At 50.4% G+C, this 27096-nt stretch overlaps 1 protein-coding gene across 4 annotated transcripts in view; it reads left to right on the top strand.

Annotated features, from left to right (window-relative positions):
- The window catches only part of CERK (ceramide kinase), a 57827-nt gene that overhangs the window by 12970 nt on the left and 17761 nt on the right, over positions 1 to 27096 (top strand). For 2 of the 4 annotated variants that reach the window (XM_063723117.1, XM_054543814.2), the window contains exons 2-6: positions 7314 to 7427; positions 8126 to 8248; positions 16103 to 16228; positions 17250 to 17313; positions 21390 to 21535. In XM_063723117.1, coding sequence (XP_063579187.1) covers positions 7314 to 7427; positions 8126 to 8248; positions 16103 to 16228; positions 17250 to 17313; positions 21390 to 21535 — 573 coding nt within the window. The remainder of the gene's footprint in view (positions 1 to 7313; positions 7428 to 8125; positions 8249 to 16102; positions 16229 to 17249; positions 17314 to 21389; positions 21536 to 27096) is intronic. The other 2 variants (XM_054543815.2, XM_063723118.1) reach the window with 1 other exon arrangement.

Genomic DNA, 27096 nt, shown 5'->3' with positions numbered 1-27096 from the left:
CAAAGGTCATATTTTATGCATGAAATAGCAGTAAGTTATGCAGGTACCTTATCCCAGCATCATGAACTTTGGGGGCTTGCTGTGAGATTTTCTTCATCATCCGTGTGGTCAGAAAAACCACAGCTCAGCCTCACTGGGTTGCAGAGCAGAGGTCTTTGGGCTAAATTTGGCCACAGATTTTTTTTCTTTGTTTGATTTGCATGGTGAGTTTTTCTTTTCCTTTTAAAATTGTAACTAATGTTTTACAATCAGAAGATTTGCCATAAAAATCCAAACTTGGTCACATCCCTGTATGACAGCAGCAGCTGCAGCGGAGACAAGGGCTGGGGACGTGCAATCGTGTCTGGATAAGTCGCAGCTCAGGGCTGACCTGTGGGTGTCATGTGGGTTCTGGCTTCCCCCTCCTTCCATCTGTGTATCAGACCCATCAAGGGCTGTGTCAGGGCGGACGTGGTGGGCGGGGAGGGGCAGGGGACAGTTTGGCCACTGTCTGAGTTTCCTGCACGTGAGATTTCTGGACTCTCCCAGACAGTGGTGGGCAGGGCTGGTTTTTGGTCTTCCTTGGCATAGGCAAGCACTCACCTTTAATTTTTAGTGAACATCAGATGTTCACACAGCTCATGTTTATTGAGCGGCGGGTTGCCAGGGAAATGCGTTTGCATTGCATGTAATTGCAGGGGGAATCAGGACTCCCAGCCACTCGGATCTCTTGGGTGTTCTTCCTCTGGGGTGACCCTTACTGCTCGGACTCTGAGCGGGCCGGGCATATGGAGGTCAGTGTGGCCCGTGCCGCTTCTGAGCCTCAGCATCCCCTGCAGTGTGTGTGGGTGTGATCCACAGATTTCCACACTGTACTTGGCACTGCTCCAGTGGGCGCACTGGGCAGCGGCCTGCTCTCTCACCCCATTCCCTCTGCCGGTTCTTACATGGCAGCTTGCATTAGGGAGAGTCCCAGGGACAGCTGTGCTCTTGGCTGTGAACTTGCTCTTGTTCTCTTTGCATATGCCCAAGAGGCGAAAGACATCTGGGGCCTCCCAACGGCTGCTTGAGGTCTGGAGCGGCGTGTTCCGCCACCTTGGCCCTGCCCTGCCATGAGCTTGCCCACACATGTGCACCCATGTCACTGGCAGACACTCAGTGCTCTCGTGACACACGGGAAACCCGTGGGCCCTCCTGCTGGATGGGAGGCCACTGCGCGTGGCTCAGTTTAATCCAGGAACTTCTAGTGTCAAAGCTGATTGACAGCAGGCACTGTTTTCCTCTGTGAGTCACAAGCATGAAATACATTTAATTTTAGTGGATCACAACAAGCACTAAAAAACACAGAGAACAGAATGGAAAAAGAAGCAGCTGGAAGTCAGCGTGCTCTCAGCTGCCCCTAGCAGGCATTACCCAGACTGTGGCAAATGCTGCAGTGGTCTGCAGAGAGGGAGCCAGCAAACGCGTGAGCCGCACGAGAACCAGGAGGCCAGCCTCACTCGCTGACATGGCATTTGATTTTTCTGGAATGTGATGGCCATTTGATCATTACCTTTATTGGAGAGCTCACTCCATGTCCATATGAGTCACTGTGGTGTCTCACGGGCAGGAGAATTTATCTCTGTCAGCAAAAGAATATGAAAGTGCCCCCAAATTCCCACCTTCCGCCCTTTGCAAGATGTTCCCACAGCATCTGTCCACCCGGGTCAGGTGTGTTTTCTCCCGTGGCTGCTGTGGCATGTCCACACACCACGTGCTATGCGGGGATGCTGCTTGGAGCCGGCAAATTGAGACTCACCCTCAGAGGGCAGTTCCTTCTGCTTCTAGAGGACCGTCCGCATTCTTCTGTGTGCCAGCCCTCGGGGGCCCCACTGCCGTCCACATGACCTGCCCTCAGATGAGCAGGCGCCAGCTCTCCAACCGTTGGATGCCGGCAAGCGTTTCCTGAGCCCCCGCAGGGAGCTGCTCTCAGTTTGCTCAGATTCTTGGCCCGGTTCTTTGTCTCCTAATTAGAAATGAGAGTATCGAAGACTAGGGCGTAATGCCCGTGACACGTGGAGGTGAGGAGAGTGGGAGAAGGGGTGAGTGCTGCTAGGCTGGAGGCGTCTCACTGTGGAGTCCTTTCACTATGGAGTCCTCAGCTTAACACAAGGACAATGGCCTGAAGGAGGCAGAGCCTCCGTCTCGAGCCCAGCCTTCTTTTTTTTTTTTTTTTGAAATGGAGTCTTGCTCTCTGTCGCCCAGGCTGGAGTGCAGTGGCGCAATCTCAGCTCACTGCAAGCCCTGCCTCCCTGGTTCACGCCATTGTCCTGCCTCAGCCTCCTGAGTAGCTGGGACTACAGGTGCCCGCCACCACACCCAGCTAATATTTTGTATATTTTTAGTAGAGACGGGGTTTCACCGTGTTAGTCAGGATGGTTTCGATCTCCTGACCTCGTGATCTGCCCACCTTAGCCTCCCAAAGTGCGGGGATTACAGGTGTGAGCCACCCCGCCCTGCTGAGCCCAGCATTTTTGACAAGAAAGGAAGCCATCATTTATCGGACATTTTTGTGCTTGAAACTTTTTCACCCTTTATCTTATTCCAGTTTCTAAATCCCCTATGGGGTTCATCGTTCCACCCCCTTTACAGCCATGCTCCAGGCTTAGCGGCTTACCCACAGTAAGACTGCAGCCAGATACAGGCCAAAGCCACGCCAAGTCCAGCCACTCATCACCACCTGGGGAATGTGTTCCCACCATGGCCGCACCACTCCAGGTCTCCTGAGTCAGCAAGGAAGCCCCTGTCCTGAGCCGCACCCAGTGCAAGTTGACCCCCAAACAACGTGGGGGTCAGCGCCCCGGCCCCATGCAGTTGAAAACTTTTGACTCCCCCAGCACTTAACTACTAACAGCCTACTGTTGACTGGACGCCTTGCGATAATGTAAATAGCTGATGAACACATATTTCCTATGTGGCCTGAATTATATGCTGTATTACAATAAAGCTAGAGAAAGGAAAATGTGGTTAAGAAAACCATAAGGAAGAGAAAATGTGTTTACTATCCGGTAAGTGGAAGTGGATCATTACAAAGGTCTCCATCCTCGTGGTCTTCATGTTGAGTGGGCTGAGGAGGAAGAGGAGAGGAGGGATCAGTCGTGCTGTCTTAGGGGTGGTGGAGGTGGAGAAGACGGAGGAGGTGGAAGGGGAGGCAAGAGAGGCAGGTGAGCTCAGTGCCACTTTTATTGAAAAATCTGGCGGGGCACGGTGGCTCATGCCTGTAATCCCAGCACTGTGGGAGGCTGAGGCGGGCGGATCACCTGAGGTCAGGAGTTTGAGACTATCCCGGCCAACATGGTGAAACCCCGTCTGTACTAAAAGTACAAAAGTTAGCCAGGTGCGGTGGCAGGCGCCTATAATCCCAGCTACTCAGGAGGCTGAGGCAGGAGAATCACTTGAACCTGGGAGGCGGAGGTTGCAGTGAGCCAAGATCACACCACGCCTGGGTGACAAGAGCAAGACTCCGTCTCAAAAACAAAAAAAAAAAAGAAGAAAACTCCCCACATCAGTGGACCCTTGAAGGTTAAGCCCATGTTGTTCAGAGGTCAGCTATATTATTCTTCTTCTTCTTCTTCTTTTTTTTTGTTTTCCTCAGACTGAGTCTCACTTTGTTGCCCAGGCTGGAGTGCACTGGTGTGATCTCGGCTCACTGCAACCTCTGCCTCCTGGGTTCAAGCAACTCTTGTGCCTCAGCCTCCCGAGTAGCTGGGAGTACAGGCACACACCACCACACCTGGCTAACTTTTGTATTTTTAGTAGAGACAGGGTTTCACCATGTTGGCCAGGCTGGTCTCGAACTCGTGACCTCAAGTGATCTGCCTGCCTCGGCCTCCCAAAGTGCTGGGATTACAGGCGTGAGCCACTCTGTCTGCCCTGTGTTCTTATTCTTGACGTTCCTCAATAAAGCTGTGCAGACAATATTGAATTTTGTTCCTCTATTAACTTTTCTGTCCCTTTTTAGAGACAATAATTCCATTTATTAATCTGTGTGTAAAAGGAACATGTGTAAACTAATGACCCCTGCTGGCATCTTTGTCTTTTTCTCTCGCCAGAGGAGCAGGTACACCTTGCTGCAGGTCCAGTGTGGCAGAAGGTGCCTGGATTCACCCCAGGGCGTCCTTGGTCCTGTTCAGTCTCTTGCCCTGTCCGGAACACTTGTAGCTATTCAGAGTCATACCCAAGTGGGATCCTCGTCCCTCCATCCAGAGTGGCCACCCTCTCGCAGCCGCTCGCCCTTTCCCTCCCAGCAGCCTCTGCCTCTCCCCGGCTCCTGCCCCTATGTCGCCTTCCTCCACCCACGGGGAATCCTCTGAACCCTGACCCTGACAGTGAGGCTGTCCCCACCACCTCCCTGCCCCAGCACCTGTGTCACTCCTTCCGGCAGGACGCACATGGACCACCTGGCCTTGTGCTGGCACCCCTGGCATGGCGTGGCCTGCAGCCTGGCTAACATGGCAAAACCCTGTCTCTACTAAAAATACAAAAATTAGCTGGACCTGGTGGTGGGGACCTGTAATCTCAGCTACTTGGGAGGCTGAGGAGGGAGAATCGCTTGAACCGGGAGGTGGAGGTTGCAGTGAGCCGAGATTGAGCCATTGCACTCCGGCCTGGGCAACAAGAGCAAAACTCCATCTCAAAAACAAAAAAAATGAGGAGACTCCATCTCGTCAGCATGGCGAGTCCCTTCCTGGGCTCTTGGAGTCTGTGGGACTGAATGTGCAAGGCTGAAAGTTAGTAACCTGTAGACTCAGGTGACTGTCCTGGAGTCATTCGTAACTTACTGTGCTATCTGCTGTGCAGTTTCCTAAACCAGTCAATCAGATGTTGGGGAACTGACCTGACCGCTGACTCTCGGACCGTGGCTTGTTCTCACTGCCTGTCGCCACTTCTTATCAGACAGCCATGGTTGTGGTTATCTGCAGGCATTAGGAGGTCCCGAAGCCTGCGCTCAGTGGTCTAGGAAGATCGCGATGTTCATTGTCATATCCATAGGTGGTGGATTCCTGACTCACTGTCTGTGTCATTGAACCCTGCCCCCAGCCTAGCCCGTGCTGGGTCCCGGAGCTGCAGAGGCCTGGCATTAACTCTGTCTCATAGGACGAGGACGCCATGGCATCAGGTGCACTCACAGGGTTTGAGTGCCATGGTCACTTCCTTGCAGGACCCAGAGGGCAAGGCCAGCACCTCAAGAAATAGGGGGTGGTTAAGGAGGCAAGCCGTGCCAGATGAGAAGAGCCGCGTCTGAAGGCTGGTAGCCTCCATGTGCCAACAGGGAAGCTGGTCCAGGTGCAGGTGTCTGGGATGCCCTGAGATCCCACGTGGCTGTCCTGTGTGGACACCGACCAGCGGAGCGGAGAGGGGCCTGGAGCATCGGGGTTCAGGGTTCTAAGGGAGGGCAAGAATAAGAAGTGGGTGGAAATTGTGTTCTAGAGTCAGAGCCTGAAGGGCAAGATAGGAAGCCAGGGCCTGGTGTGGTAGTTCACGCCTGTAATCCCAGCACTTTGGGAGGCTGAGGTGGGCGGATCATCTGAGGTCAAGAGTTCCAGACCAGCCTGGCTAACATGGTGAAAACCCATCTCTACTAAAAATACAAAAATTAGCTGGGCGTGGTGGTGGACACCTGTAATCTCAGCTACTTGGGAGGCTGAGGAGGGAGAACTGCTTGAACCGGGTGGTGGAGGTTGCGGTGAGCCGAGATTGAGCCATTGCCCTCCAGCCTGGGCAGCAGGAGCAAAACTCCATCTCAAAAAAAAAAAAAAAAGATGGGAGGCCCAGGTGGGGCACATCAGAGGGTGGGGACCCTGAGAGTCACTCTGGACCCCACATCCGATACCCAGGAGCAGGATGCACACAGACACCTCCTGAGACCTCCGCCCTCCAGCCAGACTTCATCCTCTGTAACCCACCCCCACCCCAGCAAGTCTGCTCCCCTGGGGCTGGCTTCACTTCAGAGGGAATCAGGAGGCCCCGCTACTGGCCTTTCAAAGGTTTCTACAGTGGTCAAAGGCCCAGTTCAGACACTACCCTCCCAGGTTCCTAGAACTTGATTTCCATGGGCAACAACTTTAAAAATGATGCAAAATTACTACAAATGTTATAGCAATTTTTTCGCATTTAGCTATGGCAAAAATACAGTATTTTGGCTATATTGCAGGTTTTATAGCCAACCTAGGAAGCTAACCACAAATTATAATGTTCTTCAGTGTAAGAATATATCATACATGCCTAACAGTAATTCCAGAATAAGCTTTTGGAAGCCAGCTCGCCCAAACTTGGCTTTGCTGTCTTCAATCCCATGCTCTCCTGGGCAAGTTCTTTCAGGCCTTGGTCTTCAGTTACCCGTCACTCCCACGGCTCTGCTGCCAGCCCAGAACTTTCTTTGATGTGCAGGCCTGTAATTACAGCTGCCCGGCCGATGAACACGCCCCAGGTGGCTCGGGTGGAATGGGTCCTCGCTGGTTCCCAGGGTGGAGCATGCCCGGCGCTGTCATCCCCTGGGCCCCTGGAAGTCTCTCCTCTCTCCTCCCCCCGCACTCCAGTTGCGCCACACTTGGGCTCTGCCTCACTTGCTGTCCCAGGTCCTGTCACGTGTCTCCCTCCCACTTGGATTTCCGAACCAGACACTGTCATGCAGACAGAGGCCGTGTTTTGAGCATGTTTCCCCAAATTTAACATGGTAGCTGGCCTGGAACGGTCAGCATTTGCTGCTTGAATGGCTGAGCAAATTGTGTGAAAAATCGCAGCCTCCATTTGGTGACTCGGCTGAATAAAACATCCCGCTGTCTGGTAACATTGAGCTGCCCACAGTTATTTATTTCTGAGTTTAAAAGCGACCTATAACCTTACTTTTTTGGGGAGGGGGGATTAAAAAAGCTGCTCGGGAGGCTGAGGCAGGAGTATGGTGTGAACCCGGGAGGCAGAGCTTGCAGTGAGCCGAGATTGCGCCACTGCACTCCAGCCTGGGTGACAGCGCGAGACTCCATCTCAAAAATTTATATGTATATATATATATTTTTTATTTATTTATTTTTTATTTTTTGGAGATGGGGTCTCATGCTGTTGCCAGGGCTGGAGTGCAGTGTCACCATCATAGCTCACTGCAACTCCAGAGGTCAAGCGATCCTCCCTCCTCAGTCTCCCAAAGTGCTGGGATTACAGGTGCACATCACCACACCCAGCCTGAATTTCTAATGAGAATATTAAAGCAGAATATTCTCAGCTTCTTGGAGTTGGACTGATTTTACCTGTGTGGATTCTGATGAATTCTTTGACAGAAGGACGTGGTGTTTTTACAGATGCCTGCTCTGTGCCTGTATCTGAGATCATCGCCGTTGAGGAAACAGACGTTCACGGGAAACATCACAGCAGTGGAAAATGGCAGAAAATGGAAAAGCCTTACGCTTTTACAGGTGATAAGCCTAAATGTCTTCTCCCACAATCTTCATTAATTCTACATAGATTACACGAGAGGGAACTTTTTTGTTACTTGTTTAACAAGCTGGTTTATCTTTATGAAATCTTCCTATTTTTTTCCCCCAAATGCTACCTTTAGTTAATGTTTTAGTTAACGGTCATTTTTTTCCCTTATTTTTATTTATTTATTTTTTTTGAGATGAAGTTTCGCCCTTGTTGCCCAAGCTGAAGTGCAGTAGCGCTGTCTCGGCTCAGTGCAACCTCTGCTTCCCGGGTCCAAGTGATTCTCCTGCCTCAGCCTCCTGAGTAGCTGGGATTATAGGCACTCGCCACCACACCCGGCTAATTTTTTGTATTTTAAGTAAAGATGGGGTTTCACCATGTTGGCCAGGCTGGTCTTGAACTCCTGACCTCAGGTGATCTGCCCGCCTCAGCCTCCCAAATTGCTGGATTACACAGGCGTGAGTCATCACACCCAGCCCTTTTCCCTTACATGACTTAAAAGGTTTGAAAGATAGGATGTGTTTTTCTAATATACCTTGAAAGTTACTAACTAATTAGAAGGGAGGAGAACCCCTGGGAAATTTTGGTTAGGAACCTACAATTAGCTAGCTGCATTTGGTGCATATTCGCCTGAGGTTTTGTCAGTGACCCTGCAAACTTTGCACTAATGAGCATGCTTGCTTCCGTGCAGTTCACTGTGTAAAGAGAGCACGGCGGCACCGCTGGAAGTGGGCGCAGGTGACTTTCTGGTGCCCAGAGGAGCAGCTGTGTCATTTGTGGCTGCAGACCCTGCGGGAGATGCTGGAGAAGCTGAGTACGTGTGTGTCTGGACTGAGAGACAGAAAGGCCGTGGTGGCATGCGCATGCCTGATTGGGTGATCTTCCTAACGTGTCTCCCCGTTTCATGCAGCTGGCCATACCCCAGGTGGACATGATGAGTCAGGCTGACTTAATTTCTCATTAGCAGACCAGCCCAGTGAATGCAGAGGGCATGGGCTCCACAGCCTGGACCCTGGCATGGAGTCCAGCCCCCTGCTCACCAGCCAGGAGGCCTGGGGGTGGGTCACTTACCCTTCTGAGCCTCAGTTTCTCTTTCTGGAAGCGGGGATGGTAATAGCTTTTACATTCGAGGTGAATGTGAGAAAAAAACTGGGCACATGGAGGAATACACCTCATATCTGTCCGGGATGCATCCATGCCTTTTTTTTTTTCTTTTCTTTCCTTTTTCGAGATGGAGTCTTGCTCTGTTGCTCAGGCTAGAGTTCAGTGGCGCGATCCCAGCTCACTGCAACCACCACCTCCTGGGTTCAAGTGATTCTTCTGCCTCAGCCTCCCGAGTAGCTGGGACTACAGGCACGCACCACCACGCCTGGCTAATTTTTGTATTTTTAGTACAGACGGGGTTTCACCAAGTTGGCCAGGCTGGTCTTAGACTCCTGACCTCGGGTGATCTGCCCACCTTGGCCTCCCAGAGTGCTGAGATTGCAGGCATGAGCCACCACACCCAGCCAGGGATGTGTCCACATCTGAAATGTAGTAGGAGCCTGGAGCCTGGTGGGTTAGTTATTGCATGCTGAGTAATAAGACTTTGTCACCCTTAAAAAGTGTTAGGATGGATAGAGACATAAGCTGTACACCAAACCCCCATGACACGCACTTTACCTATATAACAAACCTGCACGTGTACTCGTGAACTTAAAAGTTTAAAAAAAGGAACATATGGTACACACACATACACACACACACACAAAGTAGTAGGTGTTCATTCATTTTGTATTCATAACACTATTTCATGTTGTTTGTTTATAACCTTAATAGGCAGTTTTTTTTGAGACAGGGTCTCGCTCTGTCACCCAGGCTGGAGTGCAGTGGCATGATCTTAGCTCACTGCAATCTCCACCTTCCGGGCTCAAGTGATCCTCCCACCTCAGTCTCCTGAGTAGCTGGGACTACAGGTGCGTGCCACCACGCCTGGCTAATTTTTTTGTAGAGACAGGGTTTTGCCGTATTGCTCAGGCTGATCTCAAACTCCTGTGCTCAAGCCATCTTCCCACCTCAGCCTCCCAAAGTGCTAGGATTACAGGTGTGAGCCACTGAGCCCAGCCAATACACAGTCTTGACAACTCAGCATAGGCTTCACCCATAGAATAGAAATGGCACGTGTTTAGGTTAGTTTTATATATTTTTGAATGAATTTGGCATCTACATCAAGGAAGTGAATTTCAGTTTATTAAAAGGAGGCATTCGCGTATATCCGCTTTGGAGCAGCATCGTCGCTTGAAGGAGCCCTCCTCTTGATTACAACAGGGGCGGGAGGGCCTGTGCTTCCACACTTCCCGGTTTAATCCTGGGGGACTTGGCCTCCGCCACCTGCTGTTGTGACAAGCTCATCCTGACCGTCCTCACATCTCAAACCACCATAAGCCCTGTTCCTGTGCGTGTCATTCCACACTAGGCTGTTCAGAAAAGCGTGTCCGTTTCTCCCGCCTTCCCCTCCTCTGTTTGTCTCTCAACTCCCCCTTTCTGTCTGTCCTGCTTTCTCCTTCCCTTTCCTCCCATCACACCTGTTTTCATGAGACTTCGGGTGATTGGATTCTAGACCTGATCCTATAGGTGCAGACCCCAAGAGAAAGTCCTCTGAACCCTGCCCACTGGAGAATGTGGGTTCATTTTCATCTTTATAATTGTGCATTTGATATAGTCTACTTGTATCTAAAAATTGTATATGATTCTATTGTTTCAGCTACTCTGCAATTTTAACTTCTAACCCTGTTATCTGTTTTAGTGGGTTTTTTCTTTGTTTTGTTTTTGTTTTGAGACGGTCTCACTCCGTCATCCAGGCTGGAGTGCAGTGGTGCAATCTCGGCTCACTGCAAACTCCTCCTGGGTTCAAGCGATTCTCCTGCCTCAGCCTCCTAAGTAGCTGAGATTATAGGCACCCACTACCACACCTGGCTAATTTTTGTATTTGTTGTAGAGACAGAGTTTCGCCGTGTTGGTCAGACTGGTCTCGAACTCCTGACCTCAAGTGATCCGCCTACCTCAGCCTCCCAAAGTGCTGGAATTACAGGCTGTTTTAGTGTTTGATTGTCATATCGCAGACACAGAGGACCTCATTCTGAGTGTGCACTGGGTGAATTTTCACGCTGAGCACACTTGTGTAACCAGCACCCAGATAAAGGAGCAGAATATTGCCAGCCCCAGGGTCCCCCACCGTGCCCCTGTGGTCATGACTCCCCAAAGGGGAACCACTGCCGCGACTTCTAAACAACTAGGTTCACTGTTGTACTTGATAGAAATCAGATCATACAGAATGAACCCTTTTGTGCCTGGCTCTCGGTTCTACATGACACTTGTGAAGTTTTCCACGCTGTTTTCCACCGTGGTGGCGGATGTTAGCAGTCTTACATAAATTTTCCACGCTGTCCCGTGGGGCTGCCGTTTGTTCACTCTCTAGGCTGTATGGTATTCCGTGATGTGAATCTTACGGCCATTTATTTACCCACGGTACAGTGGCCAGGCATTTGGACAGCTTCCTGATGTGGGCTGTCGTGAACAGTATCATTGGGAACATTCTAGAGCATGTCTTTTGCACCCGTCTGCATTTCTCCTGGGTACATACCTGGGAATGGAGTTGCTGGGTTGTAGGTGTTTGTTGCATGTGTTGACTTCAGAAGACGCTGCCAGCCTGCATTCCACCCTCAGGGTGCGGGAGTTCTGGTTGCCCCACATCTTAGCCACACCTTTACGTCTTAGCTGTGGTGGTGAGTGTCAATAGTCTTGCATTGTGGTTGTAGTTTGCACTCCCTAATGGTTAATGAGGTTGAGAAACACATTCGTATCTTCATGGGCCATTCGGATATCGCCTTTTGTGAGGTTCTGTTCAAGTCTTTTGTCCATTTTTCCGTTTGGTTTTTATCTTTTTCTTTCTTTCTTTCTTTTTTTTTTTTTGAGACAGACTCTTGCTCTGTTGCCCAGGCTGGAGGGCAGTTGCGCGATCCTGGCTCACTGCAACCTCGGCCTCCTGGGTTCAATCAATCCTCAGCCTCCTGAGTAGCTGGGACTACAGGCGTGTGCCACCACGCCTGGCTAGTTTTTTTGTATTTTTTAGTAGAGACGGGGTTTTGCCATATTGGCCAGGCTGGTCTTGAATTCCTGGCCTCAAGTGATCTACCTGCCTCAGCCTCCCAAACTGCTGGGATTACAGGCATGAGCCACCATGCCCAGCTGGTTGTATCTTTTTCTTAATGATGTGTAGAAACTGTTTACATATAGTGGATCTGAATCTTTTATTGAATTTATTAATTACATAAATTTATGTAATTCATAAGAATTACCCATTCTGTAACTTGCCTTTTCAATCTCGTATTTTTTTTTTTTTTAAGAGATGGGGTCTTGGCCAGGCATGGTGGCTCACGCCTATAATCCTAGCACTTTGGGAGGCCGAGGCAGGTGGATCACCTGAGGTCAAGAGTTCAGGACCAGCCTGGCCAACATGGTGAAACCCCATCTCTACTAAAAATACAAAACTTAGCCAGGTGTGGTGGCACACGCCTGTCATCCCAGCTACTCAAGAGGCTGAGGCAGGAGAATCACTTGAACCCTGGGGGCGGAGGTTGCAATAAGCCAAGATCGCGCCACTTCACTCCAGCCTGGGCGAAAGAGCAAAACTCCATCTTAAAAAAAAAAAAAAAGGGAGATGAGGTCTTGTTCTGTCACCCAGGCCGGAGTGTAGTGGCACAATCACGGTTCACTGCAGCTTTGAACTCCTGAGCTCAAGCAATGCTTCTGCCTCAGCCTCGCAGGTAGCTGAGACTACAGGCACATATCACCATGCCTGGCTGATTTTTTGAAAATTTTTTCATAGAGCTAGGGTCTTGCTATGTTGCCCAGGCTGGTCTCAAACTCCTAGGCTCAAGGAATCCTCCCACCTCAGCCTCTCAAAGCATTGACATTACTATGCTCGGCCTATTTTTATGATTTTAAAAAACTTTCTGGTAAGCTTGTGGCCTATTGAAGATATCTTTGTCTACTCCAAAGTCACAAAGACGTTTTATTCTCCAAGCTCTATTGTTTTCCGCTTCACATTTAGATCTATGTAGTCCATTTGGAATTCATCTTTGTGTACAGTGTGAGGTGAGCAGTCAAGGTTCATTTTCCTCTTTCTTTTTATGTATTCATTTTTTTAAGACAGGGTCTTGCTCTGTCACCCAGGCTGCAGTGCAGCTGTGCAATCATAGCTCACTGTGGCCTTGAGCTACAGGGCTCAAACAATCCTCCTGCCTCAGCCTCCCAAGTAGCTGGGACTATAGGCAGGAACCACTGTGCCCAACCTAGTATTTTCATTAAATATAAACATCTGCTTGACCCTGTGGCATTTATGGGAAAGTCTCGTTTTCCCTACAGCACTGTTTGTTTTTTTTTTTATTGTTTGTGTATAGAAATGTGATAGAATTGTGTATTTCACATTGCATTCAATGACCTTGCAAACGTCACTTATGGATGCTAATAGTTTGATGATTATTTTAGATTTTTGTCAAACACGATCATGTCAGCTGTGCATAATAACAGTTCTGTTTCTTCCATTTTAATTCTTCTCTCTTTTATTTCTTTTCCTTATGTTTTTGCCCTGGCTTGGACCAACACAGGGGTGCTAGCAGCATCCTTGTCTCAGTCCTGATCTCAGGGGAAAGGTTTTAGTGTTTCACTATTAAGAATGATGTTTCTTAGGTTTTTAACAGATTTAAAAATAAGATTAAGACAGAATTTCCTTTTAATCCTACTTTTTGGTTTTTTTAAGTGGAGAATGGGTATTTAATTTGATAAATGCCTTTTCTGCATCTATTGAGATGATTGTATGACTTTCTTTTTTTTTCAATTAATGTGTTGAGTTACATTAATTTCTTGTTGTTGCAGTCCTGGAGTAAACAAACCTCTCTTGGTTGTGATGTAGTACTCTTTATGTGTCACTGGATTTATGTATCACTAGCACATAGGTTCAGGGGAGGGATATCTGAATGTGAGCCCCTTTCTGATAACATCCTTGTCTGGTTTTGTTCCCGAGGTCACAGTGGTGTGTCATACAAAGAGTTCATACGTGTTTGTTTTTTTCTGTTCTCTGGAAGAGTTCCTATAATCTTGAGGCTATTTTTTCCTTAAATGTTTGGAGGAATTCAGTTGTGAAATCATCTGGGCTTGGCGTTTTCTTTGTGAGAAGTTTTCATTAATAGCTTTGGTGTCTTTATTAGCTGTCAGACTATTCAGATTTTCTATTTCTTCTGGTATCTCTGACAAATTTTGCTTTTTGAGAAGTTTAACCATTTCATCCAAATTCGTGAGTTTATTGGCATGAACTTACTAGTAAATTCTTTCATTTTCTTTGTAATATTGGTAGAATCTGGAGTGATGTTTCACTCTGTAGCCCAGGCTGGAGTGCAGTGGCACGACCATAGCTCACTGCAGCCTCGACCTCCCAGCCGTAAGTGATTCTCTCACGGCAGCCTCCAGAGTAGCTGGGACTACAAGGACACACCACCACACTCAGCTAATTTGTTTGCTGTTGTTTTTTTTTTGACATGGAGTCTTACTCTGTCACCCAGGCTGGAGTGCAATGGCGCGATCTTGGCTCGCTGCAACCTCCACTTCCTGGGTTCAAGTGATTCTCCTGCCTCAGCCTGCTGAGCAGCTGGAATTACAGGCGCTTGCCACCATTCCCAGCTAATTTTTGTATTGTTAGTAGAGACAGGGTTTCACCATGTTGCCCAGGCTGGTTTTGAACACCTGACCTCAAGTGATCTGCCCACCTCGGCCTCCCAAAGTGCTGGGATTAACAGGCGTGAGCCACTGAGCCTGGCCTGATTTTTTTTTATTGTTTGTCGAGACAGAGTCTCACTATATTGTCCCGGCTGGTCTTGAACTCCTGTGCTTATATGACCCTCCTACCTTGGCCTCCCAAAGTGTTGGGATTGCAGGTGTGAGCCACGATGCCTGGCCAGAATCCTAAGTTTCAGTCAATGACTTCTGAAACACACATGCCTTTGTCACTCAAACACATCAAGGCTTCTGTCACCTCAGAAGTTTTCCCATGATGTTTCCCAGTCAGACAGGGAACCCCCAGGCTGGTGTTGTCTTGTAGTTGTGGTTGTAGTTATAGTTGTCTTGTAGTTGTAGTTGTGGTTGTTTTGCCTGCTCTTGAACTTCACGTGCGTGGGACTGTGTGACGTGTGCTCCTGGGTGGAAGGCTTCAGTCTCTCTGAGTACTGTTTTCACATTGATTCATGTTGGTCGCGCCCTGGTAGTTTGCTTATTTCATGACTGAAGGATGCTCCATTGATGTGTGGACTGCGTCTCAATCTCTTCTTCGGGTGATGGGTGTTTAGGCTGTTCCCACCGCTTGGCTGTTGTGAAAAATGCTGTGATGAACATTTGTGTCTGGGTTTGTTTTGTTTTTTTTTTGAGACGAAGTCTCGCCCTGTCACCCAGGCTGGAGTGCAGTGGCGCGATCTTGGCTCACTGCCAGCTCCATGTCTTGGGTTCACGCCATTCTCCTGCGTCAGCCTCCCGAGTAGCTGGGACTACAGGCGCCTGCCACCACGCCCGGCTAATTTTTTTGTATTTTTTTTAGTAGAGATGGGATTTCACTGTGTTAGCCAGGATGATCCCGATCTCCTGACCTCATGATCCGCCCACCTCGGCCTCCCAAAGTGCTGGGATTACAGGCATGAGCCACTGCGCCTGGTCCTGTGTCTGGGTTTTTGTATGGACTTAGGTTTTCAGTTTTCTTGGGCAGATACTGTCTTCTTACTTTTATTGATTTGTTAGTTAAATGTGTTCTTTTAAGTAGCAGAGTTACATGAACCCACCAAAACAGAAATGTGGAAGTTGTTATAAGAAAATGGGGGTGACTCTGGCTAACACGGTGAAATCCCATCTCTACTAAAAATACAAAAAATTAGCCGGGCGTGGTGGCATGTGCCTGTAGTCCCAGCTACTCGGGAGGCTGAGGCAGGAGGATGGTGTGAACCCGGGAGGCGGAGCTTGCAGTGAGCAGAGATCGCACCTCTGCACTCCAGCCTGGGTGACAGAGCGAGACTCCGTCTCAAAAAAAAAAAAAAGAAAAGAAAAGAAAATGGGGGTGACTGAGGAAATCCAGGCATGGGAGTTTTGCGGGGCCCCTGGAGAGATGGAAATGAGGTCACTGGCTTCTGTCTTTCCATCTCTGCGAGCATCTCCCTGTGTGGCTTCTTCTTTCCATGCCCGCTGGTCCGCTTCTCCTAAGACTCTTCCCTATGTCTGCTTCCTTCTGCCTGCTGTCTGCACACTCGCCTCCTTCACCTGCAGAAGAACGAGGCTGCTGCCCCCAGCATGTGCACTCGACAGCACCCTTCAGAGCAGAGAGAGCCCTTCTCAGTCGGAATTCTGAGTTCGTGGGACTTTCATGATGTCCGACATGCGTGTATAGCCTTTGCCCAGTTGGACAACCTATTGATTTTCTCTTTTCATAGATCAGGAAGCTCTTTGTCATTGTTCTTTAAGATTTAAAAATACTTTCCATCAGATAATACTGAGCAGAATTCTAAAACCCTCATGGTTTGATTTTGTCCAGTAACAGAGCTCTTCATTTTGATTTTGTTATTTTCGTTGTTATTTACATGTTGTTGTCTTGCAGCTTCCAGACCAAAGCATTTACTGGTATTTATCAACCCGTTTGGAGGAAAAGGACAAGGCAAGCGGATATATGAAAGAAAAGTGGCACCACTGTTCACCTTAGCCTCCATCACCACTGACATCATCGGTAAGGTACAAATTCTATGTTAACTATGTAGAAGTAAGTTTGAGAATGATTCAAGTATAGTCACTAGAGAAGTTTCTGCTTTTTCTAGATGGCGTCTCACTCTGTTGCCCAGGCTGGAGTGCAGTGGTGCAGTCGTGGCTCACTGTAACCTCAGCCTCCTTGGCTCAGATGATCCTCCTGCCTCAGCCTCCCAAGGAGCTGGCACCACACCATGTGCCACCGTGCCTGGCTAATTTTTGTATGTTTTGTACAGGCAGGGTTTCGCCATATTGCTCAGGCTGGTTTCAAACACCTGGGCCCAAGCAATGTTAACCCACCTCAGCCTCCCAAAGTGCTGGGATTAGAGGCCTGAGCCACTGTGCCCGGCCCAAGATTTTTATCCTGTAAGATTATTTTAAACGAAATAGAACTTTGTTTTACATACCAGAATGGGAAGAATACAAAATAAATAACTTAGTATTTTCCAGCCAAGTCTCAGCATAGAAAGCAATCAAGAAAATCACTAGGAAGATAAAAGGGCAACGATTCTGGACAGAATTCTCAAAAGAGGAGACACAAAGGATTAATAAGTCTTAGAAATAATCTCACATCACACACCGGGGCCTGTTGTGGGGTGGGGGGAGTTTCAGTAGAACTTTGCATCAGGTATAGAGACTGCACTAACATTTTCTTACTACACTTGGGTATAGTGTGCAATTTTGGAAGTAACTTGTATAATAAGGAAAAATCATAAAACACATGTAATCTCTTTCAAAGAAATTATTATTTGCTGGCAATTAAATGCCAGGAACGCTGCATGTCATCGCGCAGACTGTGGCCCGAGAGAGGTTCACGTTCACGTTCCCTGAGGTCAGCTTGATCCCGTCCCGTAAGAGCGATGTAGAATTGAAGAAGGAATTTTATCTAGGAAATCCGCCTGAAGGTGTTACGGGAACTCATTTTAAAAGAATGGATGATTTGCCTTTTACATGAGGACTCACAGATGTGAATATAAACTGTGTGATGTAATTCTCCCCCACAGTTACTGAACATGCTAATCAGGCCAAGGAGACTCTGTATGAGATTAACATAGACAAATACGACGGGTGAGTAAGCTGTCTTTCATCGCCATCAAGTCCATTGTTAATGAAAAAGTTCTACCCACCTCTCATAGTTTTGAGAGCTCCCTTTCCTAAATCCGCCCCCCGCCTCCACCCACGACCAATTGTGAAAGTAAACATGCTTCTTACAGGAAGGCAAGAAAGAAAAGGCAGAAAAGTGCAGAGTCACACGCTCCTCTCTGGCTGGGCTGGGCGAGAATGGTTGTTTGCTGGTTCTGTTTCCTTTCGGTCTTTCAGAAGACGTGCTTATGCGGCGCTGTGTAGACAGAGAAGCAAATCAACCAAGCACATTATCAAGAAAGTATAGATGCTGTTGTTTTTACAGTTTGGGATTCTTCTTTTCCTCAAAATTCCCAGAGATTTCCCAGAAGTACTATTTTTAATGCCCATATCAGGGTCCATTATGTGGGCATGCCATATTTATTTAGCCTCTCACTTGTAGATGTTCAGGCTCTTTCCAATTTTTGCTCTTAGAATAGGATAGCATTGTTGTACATAAATCTCTCTGCATACATCTACATTTTTTAAGGTAAATTCCTAGAAATGAAATTAGTCATAGGAGATTAACATTTTAAAATCTCTGCCGTGTACAGCCATATTGCTTTCGAAAGAGATTCTATTAACTTACATTCTTTTTTTTTTTTTTTTTCTTTTTTGAGGCGGAGTTTCGCTCTTGTTGCCCAGGCTGGAGTGCAATGGCGTGACCTCGGCTCACTGCAGCTTCCGCCTCCCAAGTTCAAATGATTCTCCTGCCTCAACCTCCCGAGTAGTTGGGATTATAGGCGCCCGCCACCACACCCAGCTAATTTTTGTGTTTTTAGTAGAGACAGGATTTCGCCATGTTGGCCAGGCTGGTCTCGAACTCCTGACCTCAGGTGATCCACGCAACCCACCTCAGCCTCCCAAAGTGCTGGGATTACAGGCGTGAGCCACCGCGCCAGGCCAGTTTACATTCTTTCTTATAGTATATTATTTACTGTCTTTCTCAACATGTTTGGTATTATCAGTATAAAATTTCTCTGCTAATTTCACATGTGAAAGTCTCTAATGTTTTAAGAAATATGTTTATTGGCTAGCTGGCTTCTTGGAATTGATTTTTATGTCTTTGGCCCATTTTCTTTTGTTGGCCATAATTTCAGTCATTTGTTCTTTTATCCAACAAATAATAGGCAATTCATATTTATATTCATATTTTTGCAAATATTTTTGCTAGTTTTGAAATTGTCTTTTAATTTTGCTTATGGCATTAATTCTTCCCAGTAGAAGTTTTCAAATTCATGTACTCAAGTCTGTCCAGCTCTTTCTATGCTGTTCTTTATGCTTAAAATTTCACTCTTCATCTTGAGTTCAGCTATTCCCCTGTAGTTAATTGCCTTGTAATTGGTTGGCTTTTTGTTTTCTTCTCTCTGTTCCATCTGGAATCTATGAGCAATGTGTTATAAATTGCAGCGAATATTTATTGAAATCATTATTCATTCCACAGACATTATTGAGTGTCCGCCAGGTCCCAGCACTCTCCTAGTGCTAAGGTTAGAAAGGGAAATAAAAGGAGTCCCTGCCCCCAGGTGCTGACAGGGAGACCCCTTTGCTCCCCTCCTAATGCGGGAGTGTTCTGTTCATGGGCTCCAGGAAGCAGGGGGCTCCTCCACGCACGTCTCCCCAACTCCACCCGATGGCAGCTCCTCCACGCACCTTCCCCCACCCACTCCACCCGACAGCAGCTCCTCCACGCACGTCTCCCCAAATCCATCCGGCAGCAGCTCCTCCATGTACTTCTCCCCACCACTTCCACCCGACAGCAGCTCCTCCATGTACTTCTCCCCACCAGTTCCACCCGACAGCAGCTCCTCCATGTACTTCTCCGCACCAATTCCACCCGACAGCAGCTCCTCCATGTACTTCTCCCCACCAGTTCCACCCAACAGCAGCTCCTCCACGTACTTCTCCCCACCAACTCCACCCGACAGCAGCTCCTCCACGTACTTCTCCCCACCAATTCCACCCGACAGCAGCTCCTCCACGTACTTCTCCCCACCAATTCCACCCGACAGCAGCTCCTCCATGTACTTCTCCCCACCAACTCCACCCGACAGCAGCTCCTCCACGTACTTCTCCCCACCAATTCCACCCGACAGCAGCTCCTCCATGTACTTCTCCCCACCAATTCCACCCGACAGCAGCTCCTCCACGTACTTCTCCCCACCAATTCCACCCGATGGCAGCTCCTCCATGTACTTCTCCCCACCAACTCCACCGGACAGCAGCTCCTCCATGTACTTCTCCCCACCAGTTCCACCTGACAGCAGCTCCTCCACGTACTTCTCCCCACCAATTCCACCCGACAGCAGCTCCTCCATGTACTTCTCCCCACCAATTCCACCCGACAGCAGCTCCTCCATGTACTTCTCCCCACCAACTCCACCCGACAGCAGCTCCTCCATGTACTTCTCCCCACCAATTCCACCCGACAGCAGCTCCTCCATGTACTTCTCCCCACCAATTCCACCCGACAGCAGCTCCTCCACGTACTTCTCCCCACCAACTCCACCCGACAGCAGCTCCTCCGTGTACTTCTCCCCACCAATTCCACCTGACAGCAGCTTGGCAGGAAGACAATCATCTTCACTTTTCAGCAGGAATGGGGCTGGTACCTTATTGCACCCACCCTAGCCAAGGGATCAGCCTCGCCTCCTGAGGGCACGCCTTCTCCCCAAACCCAGGGACATGCCCTGCAGGTGGCTGGGAGGTCTGGCCAGTGAGGGCTGCTCTTCCTGCGGCTGAGCTGTCTGTCTGAGTGATCCGTCTGTCTGACGCACAGGTGCTACACTGCACATTCAAGGATGCCCTATCCTTGAAACCACAGCCCCACTGGGAAGGCGGCCCCAGCGCAAGGTGTAGGCTACGGGGAAGGGCAAAGAGCCTTCCCACGGGAGCCAGGCCCGAAGCAGGTGGCCTGCGCGGTGGGTGGTGGGCAGAGATCCCAGCCCTGAAGACTGGCCGCGCCTGCACAGCCAGACCCAGTGGGGAATGGGCAGGTACCTTGATGCTGTCATGCTTGAGGGAGGCCCCTCAGACTGCACCCCCTAGTCGACTCACGCCGCTCCTCCACGGGCGGACCTTCCACCTGCAACCCTCTCTTCCCGGGTGATGAGAGCTCTTGGGCTGCCGTAGGCTATGGAGATGTCCAGGAAACCTGAGCCCTGTCCTCTGCCTTCCCTCTGGGCTGCAGTGACATGTCTATCTCCATGCCTGCAGTGACATGTCTGTCTCCATGCCTGCAGTGACATGTCTGTCTCCATGCCTGCAGTGACATGTCTGTCTCCATGCCTGCAGCTCTCATTCTGCCGCCTCAGTGTTGGTTCCCTGTGGGTCACCCACGGCATAGGCCAGCACACCCTGAAACCAACCCGTCCTTTCTCCCTTCAGCCACTGTCCCCTTTCTCCATCTCCTCTCCTTAGATTGTCTCATGACCCATTTTGTCCAGCATTTATTCCATCCCCTTTGCTTTTGCCTTGGGTCCTCAAGACCACCCACGCGGCTGATGATTTGCTGCCTGAGCTAGAGTCGTGCTCTCGGCTGAGATTTCTGACGGGACAGAGCAAGGCTGCACAGCCAGCTCAGCAAAGAAGAAACGTCCCCGCGCAGATTGCTGTGCCTCTCCCGCAGTGCGGGTCACCTGGAGTGCACCCTCTCTGCTCCCACAAATGCAGCAGCACAGGTCTACTGTTCCTGCCCCGCAAACTTGAGTCCTGAGACCCAGAGTGTAGTGTTTTTGTTGGGGTACAGGCATGCAGGCATTCTCTGCCTAGCAACCCAAATTCCAGACTCACAGAAGGAAAGCCGGTATTTGCCATAAATCTCATTATTTGTACACGTGGTCTAGGACAACCGGCACAGAGGCATGACCTTATCACTTAGGGACATTTCAGGAGCCACACTTCCAGATGCCTGCCAAGGGCCAGGTGCGCAGGCTGCCCTTCCTGAAGCTGGAAGCCTCAGGCCTGCTGCGCTCAGAGAGCCGCACCTGCAGGAGCCCTGACCAGCTGTGTTCCTCCCGCAGCATCGTCAGTGTCGGCGGAGACGGCATGTTCAGCGAGGTGCTGCACGGTCTGATTGGGAGGACACAGAGGAGCGCCGGGGTCGACCAGAACCACCCCCGGGCCGTGCTGGTCCCCAGTAGCCTCCGGATCGGAATCATTCCCGCGGGTACGGAGCCGGCCTGGCATTCTCTGTTTTCTTCGTTCCCATCCTTAGGAATTGTTCTGCACAAGCAGCCACCTCGGACACTTAATAACCCAATTATACTCAGTTTAGTTCTTACTGATTTCCTAACATTAGGGCCACTCTTGGGGGGTATCATTGAGAGTATGACCCCAATGAAATAGATACTCGTGGAAAGAAGAGTTGCCCGACTCCCCCAAAGGCTGCTTCACGCAAGGCAGGAGAACCCCACCGCCGGGGGTGCAGTCCTGGAGTGGGGAACCCCCGGTGCCCGGGAGCAGGTGGGTAGGTTGGCAGGGGTGCAGGTGGTAGTTCTGGAAGAGGTGGCTTCTGGACCTGAAGGAACCGGGAGTTAGGGGTGGGTGTGGGCAGGAATCGGGGTGGGGAGTTGGGAGGAGACTGAGTGGGAAAGGTGGGGGCGGAACCAAGGGCAGGACCTGGCCGAGCCCAGGAGCAGCTGGGCTGTGTCCTGAAGTGCTGGTTCAGGTTGGTCCATTCAACATCCTTCTAGGAAGCATCTTGTTCTTTGAAAAATCGCGGTGTTAAGCTAAGTCAAGGTGAGGGCCTGAGCGTGGTGTGTTGCGGGCTTTGCGAATTACCTGGCAGGGGACGAGGTGCCTCTGTCCTCTCCGGCCCTGTGTCTGGCCCCAAGGGTGGCGGCATGGTGCACACTTTCACTCTCGTCACGGCTGTGGGACGTGAGCACCACAGTCATCCCCATTTTATGGATGAAGACAGGAGGCACTGGGGGTGAGATCACAGGTCACTGGATGGGAGCGAGAGTTGGAGGTTTAGAGCCCACCTTGCCTTAAAGCAAGGGAAAGGCCAGCCCTCACGAGGGACAGGACCTGAGCCACCTTCTCTGTGGGTGCTGCTCTCGACTCTAACCTGCCTCCGACAGGTGACATTGCGGGCCAGTGTTTACTTGAAGGAGTCATCCTTTAAACTTAAGCCATTACTCCTTCTTAATGACAGAGCTTGTGAATAACAGTGTGAGGCAAAGTGTTACCCATGGATGGTGACATTGCGGGTGTTTTCAGTATCAAGACTCATTTTTGGGGGATTTGTGTTAGCATAATATCTCGTGAATTACTAATAATTGTTAGCAAGAAGTTGACCATGGTTATGGTTTTAAGTATATAGGAAAGGATGATCATCTGGTTAGGATCCCTTCCCTTTGGCTTTTAGGGAAGGCGTGATGCAGTTATTTATAGAGAGGAACTTTTCATAATATCGCCTGATGAGTTTTAGAATATCGCTCACCTGAGAAGAGTCCTGTCTGATGAGAACAGCCCTGCTCCTGGCTGGGAGACACTAAGGGGAGAAATGGTTCTTTAGAAATAGCTCAATAGAGAAAAAGCTCTCAGCACCCCTTCCAATAACAAGTCTCTCAGTTAAACCAAAGCATTACAGAAACATCCCGCTGGATCTCGGGGGAGCCTCTGCTGGATTTCCTCACATCCTTCTCAGGCTTCCTGTGTGCTGCCGACCTCTCGGTTCCTGCCAGGCAGTTAGGAGTGGGGAGAGCGGAAGAGCTGGCCGGGAGCGGACGGCTCGGGAGGGCCCCTGGGCCTTGGCTGATGTCTGTCTTCCCCGCAGGCAGAGAGCTTGGCTTTCACTCGTGTGTCCTCGATGGGGCACCCAGCCCTGGCACCCAAAGGCCCTCTTAGATATCTGTTGAATGACTGAGCACAGCTGTGCAAGGTCGAGCTCTATGTTCACGCACCCTCAGCACCCATGCGCTCCAGGATCCCGGCCCCTGAAGGTGCAGAGATCACGGCTTGTCTTTTTGTTTGAGACTGGGTCTCACTTTGTCACCTAGTTTGGAGTGCAGTGGTATGATCGTGGCTCACTGCAGCCTAGACTGCCCCAGGCTCAAGTGATCCTCTTGCCTCAGCCTCCCAAGTAGCTGGGACCACAGGCATGCACCACCACACTCAGCTAATTTTTTTTTCATATTTTTGTAGAGATGGAGTTTCACCATGTTGCCCAGGCTGGTCTCAAACTCCTGGACTCAAGTGATCCACCAGCCTCTGCCTCCCAAAGTGCTGGGATTACAGGCATGCACCACCATGCCTGGCCAGTCACCCACCACTTGTCTTGCTGGCTGGCGCTGGTTCAAGAGGCGTTCCAGTTCTTTGGGTTGGTTGATTGGTTTGTTTGAAACAGAGTCTCACTCTGTCATCCAGGCTGGAGTGCAGTGGTGCGATCTCAGCTCACTGCAACCTCTGCCTGCTGGGCTTAAGCGATTCTCCTGCCTCAGCCTCCTGAGCAGCTGAGACTACAGGTGTGTACCACCATGCCTGGCTAATTTTGTATTTTTAGTAGAGACAGGGTTTTGCTATGTTGGCCAGGGTGGTCTCAAACTCCTGACCTCAAGTGATCTGCCTGCCTTGGCCTCCCAAGGTGCTGGGATTACAGGCATGAGCCACTGCACCCAGCCCGTTCCGATTCTTTGAATGACCCAGACAACCAAAGTTGGTGGCCTTGCACTGTGTCTCCCTAAGGCCACAAGTGCCTGAGATCAAGGCTCCATCTCGTGCCGTCTTCACCCCAGGCCCCTCACTCCCATCCTTCTTTCCGTACTCTCTCCGCATCTTCCACACTCGTGAAGGACCCTGGCCCCTGTGCACGTGTGGCTCTCAGAGGCTCCAGGTCGTGATTTTCTTGTGGACGTCCCTTGATGTGGAGTCTCTGGGCCCACTTAATTCTCCCATAAAGGCCACCCATGGGGCTGGGAGGGGGAGTTTCCCCGAGCCTGACGCAGCCTGGAGGTTTGTCTGTGGTTTAACTTTTATCCCATCTGATAGGCTGAGTATGCTGCCTTATTCACTATCTTTATTTACTCTCTTTATTTGTATTTCTTTCATTACGCATGAAGCCACACTGCTTTTCACAGGTCCTCTTGCTGTTTGCATTGTGTGCTTTTGTAAACTTCCTTTCCCTTGCTTAGTCCATGTTCTCATGGGGAAGCAAGAGGGCATTGTCACTTTTTTTTTTTTTTTTTTTTTGAGATGGCGTCTTGCTCTGTCACCCAGGCTGGAGTGCAGTGGCATGATCTCAGCTCACTACAACCTCCACCTCCCAGGTTCAAGCAATTCTCTTGCCTTAGCCTCCCCAGTAGCTGGGATTACAGGCGCCTGCCACCGTGCCCGGCTAATTTTTGTATTTTTAGTAGAGACAGGGTTTCACCATGTTGGCCAGGCTGGTCTTGAACTCCTGACCTCGTGATCTGCCCACCTCAGCCTCCCAAAGTGCTGGGATTATAGGCGTGAGCCACCATGCCTGGCCTGTCACTTTCTAATTGACCATAACATTGTTCATATGTTATTTGCCCTTCATTGGTTTTTGTGTCTTGCAACTCTTTTCCAAATTAGGTGTTGGTCTTTTAACTTTGTATGTGGTACGTTCTGGATTCCATGAATTCTGTTTTTCTTCATTCTCATCTATGCTGTATGGTTCTTACCCTGTTTGCAAGAAACCTGTCTTTTGTCACCATTTGCCAGTGGCAGCGCTAAGCCCTAAAACCCTCAGCTCTTAAAATCCACAACGACCTCAGGAGCTGAGACGTGCGGCTCAGGAGTGCTTGTGGGGATGCAGGCTGCACTTCACCATGGTCAGGGTGGAGGTACCGCTGTGTGCCCTGCCCCGTGGTCAGGGTGGGGGTACCGCTGTGTGGCCTGCCCCGTGGTCAGAGTGGGGGTACCGCTGTGTGCCCTGCCCCGTGGTCAGAGTAGGGGTACCGCTGTGTGCCCTGCCCTCCTCTAGGCTTTGGCTGTGGCCTCTGCCCCAGGAGAGGACGGCAGGCACCCCACCAAATGTGGGCATAAAAGCCTTTCCCAGGGTGGGTGCGCATTGTAGCAAATGCCACTAGGGGGAGGGTTTGGGGAGAGGGTCTCTTTGTGGCCCCTTTCCATGGGTGTCCAGGAGGCCTTCCTGAGAGGTGACAAGTGAGGGGCCTAGGCCAGGAGTCAGCTGGTGCAGAGGGTAGCAGGTGGGAGGAGCTGGGGGTGTTCGGGACAAGGAAGCCAGTGTGGCTGGGGGTGGGGGTGGAGGGGCAGGGCAGGGCCCGAGGGAGATGCCGAGTTCCACTCTGCCATGCAGCAGGAGGTCTTGGAGGGGTCAGGGGGTGACGTCTGACTCTGCTCCGATATCGGTCTCTGCGTTTGGTCCTAAGAGCGTGTGGGCCCCGGTGAGAACGCTGGTGGCTTGGACGGTAGGGGCGCTGCATGGGGTCTGAGACTCCGGGGTGTAGCTGGTGGGGGGCTGTGTGGAGTCTCTGCTCCGCAGCATCGCCTTGAATGGAGGAGTAAGGGTGAGGGAGGCACCCAAGGGTGGCCCTGTAATGGTCACCATGGCAACCTGGGGACCAGCCTGGGGGCACAAGAGTTGTGAGTGAGACCTGACAGCCACAGACCCTGTGGGAGGCCGCCTGGATGCACACGGCCAGTGGTGGCAGCAGGTACCTGAACTCACTCATGCTCCAGGGTTCCAGCCGCTAGAAGGTACAGAGGTCACTGCTTGTCTTGCTGGCTGGGGGCAGGAGGGGCAGGTGGGGGTTGGGGTCCTGGGATCTGGAGGGTGTTGAGCTGCCTCCCGTGGATGGCTGCCTCCGGGACAGATGTCACTGGCGCATCTGAAGGGCATGGTTCCGGCTGCTTTGAGACCTGATCTAGCATGTTTTACCTTCCAAGTCTCTTCCATATACGTATTAATATAGATGCATTAGCAAATCGATAGGAAGAAGAGATCGTCATTCATTCGGTCGTTCATCAGGTGTTAGCCTGTAACTGCATCTGCTGCTCGTAACTTCAGCCAGCATTGCCTGCTAATGACTTAGGCACAGAGAGGCTCAAGGAGATGATGCGCGTGTCCTGGGAGCAACCTCCCTGGAGCCCGGTCCTTCTCACGTGAATGGGAGCATTCGGGTGGCGGCAGTGCTGGCCGGGTGGATGAGGAACTCCCGTATTCAGTTGTGTGGGGAATGTGAGAGCCAGCACAGCCACTCCCACAGGCATGGGTGGCCATTGTGGATGCAAATCATTCTTTTGAGCTTGGTCCTCAGAGGGAAGGCCGTGCGATCAGCTGGGGCAGCTGCAGCTTCCCTTTCATCTGAGCCAGTGAAGCGCAGGATAAAAAGATGCATAAGCCGCAGCCGGCCCCATTCACGGGGAACATCGGGCTGAAGCAGGGACCTGAGCTGCCTGTCCTGGTATTAAGATCTCAAGTAATGGCGGTGTGTGACCTTCGCCGCATCCAGCCGCTTCAAAAGTTTACGAGAGCCAGGTGTGGTGGCTCACGCCTAATCCCAGCACTTTGGGAGGCCAAGGTGGGCGGATCACGAGGTCAAGAGTTAGAGACCAGCCTGGCCATCATGGTGAAACCCTGTCTCTACTAAGAATACAAAAGTTAGCCGGGACGTGGTAGCGCGTGCCTGTAATCCCAGCTCCTTGGGAGGCTGAGGCAGGAGAATTGCTTGAACCTGGGAGACGGAGGTTGCAGTGAGCCAAGATTACGCCAGTGCACTCCAGCCTGGGCGACAGAGC

Source organism: Pongo abelii, chromosome 23 (genome assembly GCF_028885655.2).
Source record: "Pongo abelii isolate AG06213 chromosome 23, NHGRI_mPonAbe1-v2.0_pri, whole genome shotgun sequence".
Classification (NCBI taxonomy): Eukaryota; Metazoa; Chordata; class Mammalia; order Primates; family Hominidae; genus Pongo; species Pongo abelii.
Note: the sequence above shows the minus strand (reverse complement) of the source record. Positions and strands in the feature narration are given on the sequence as shown.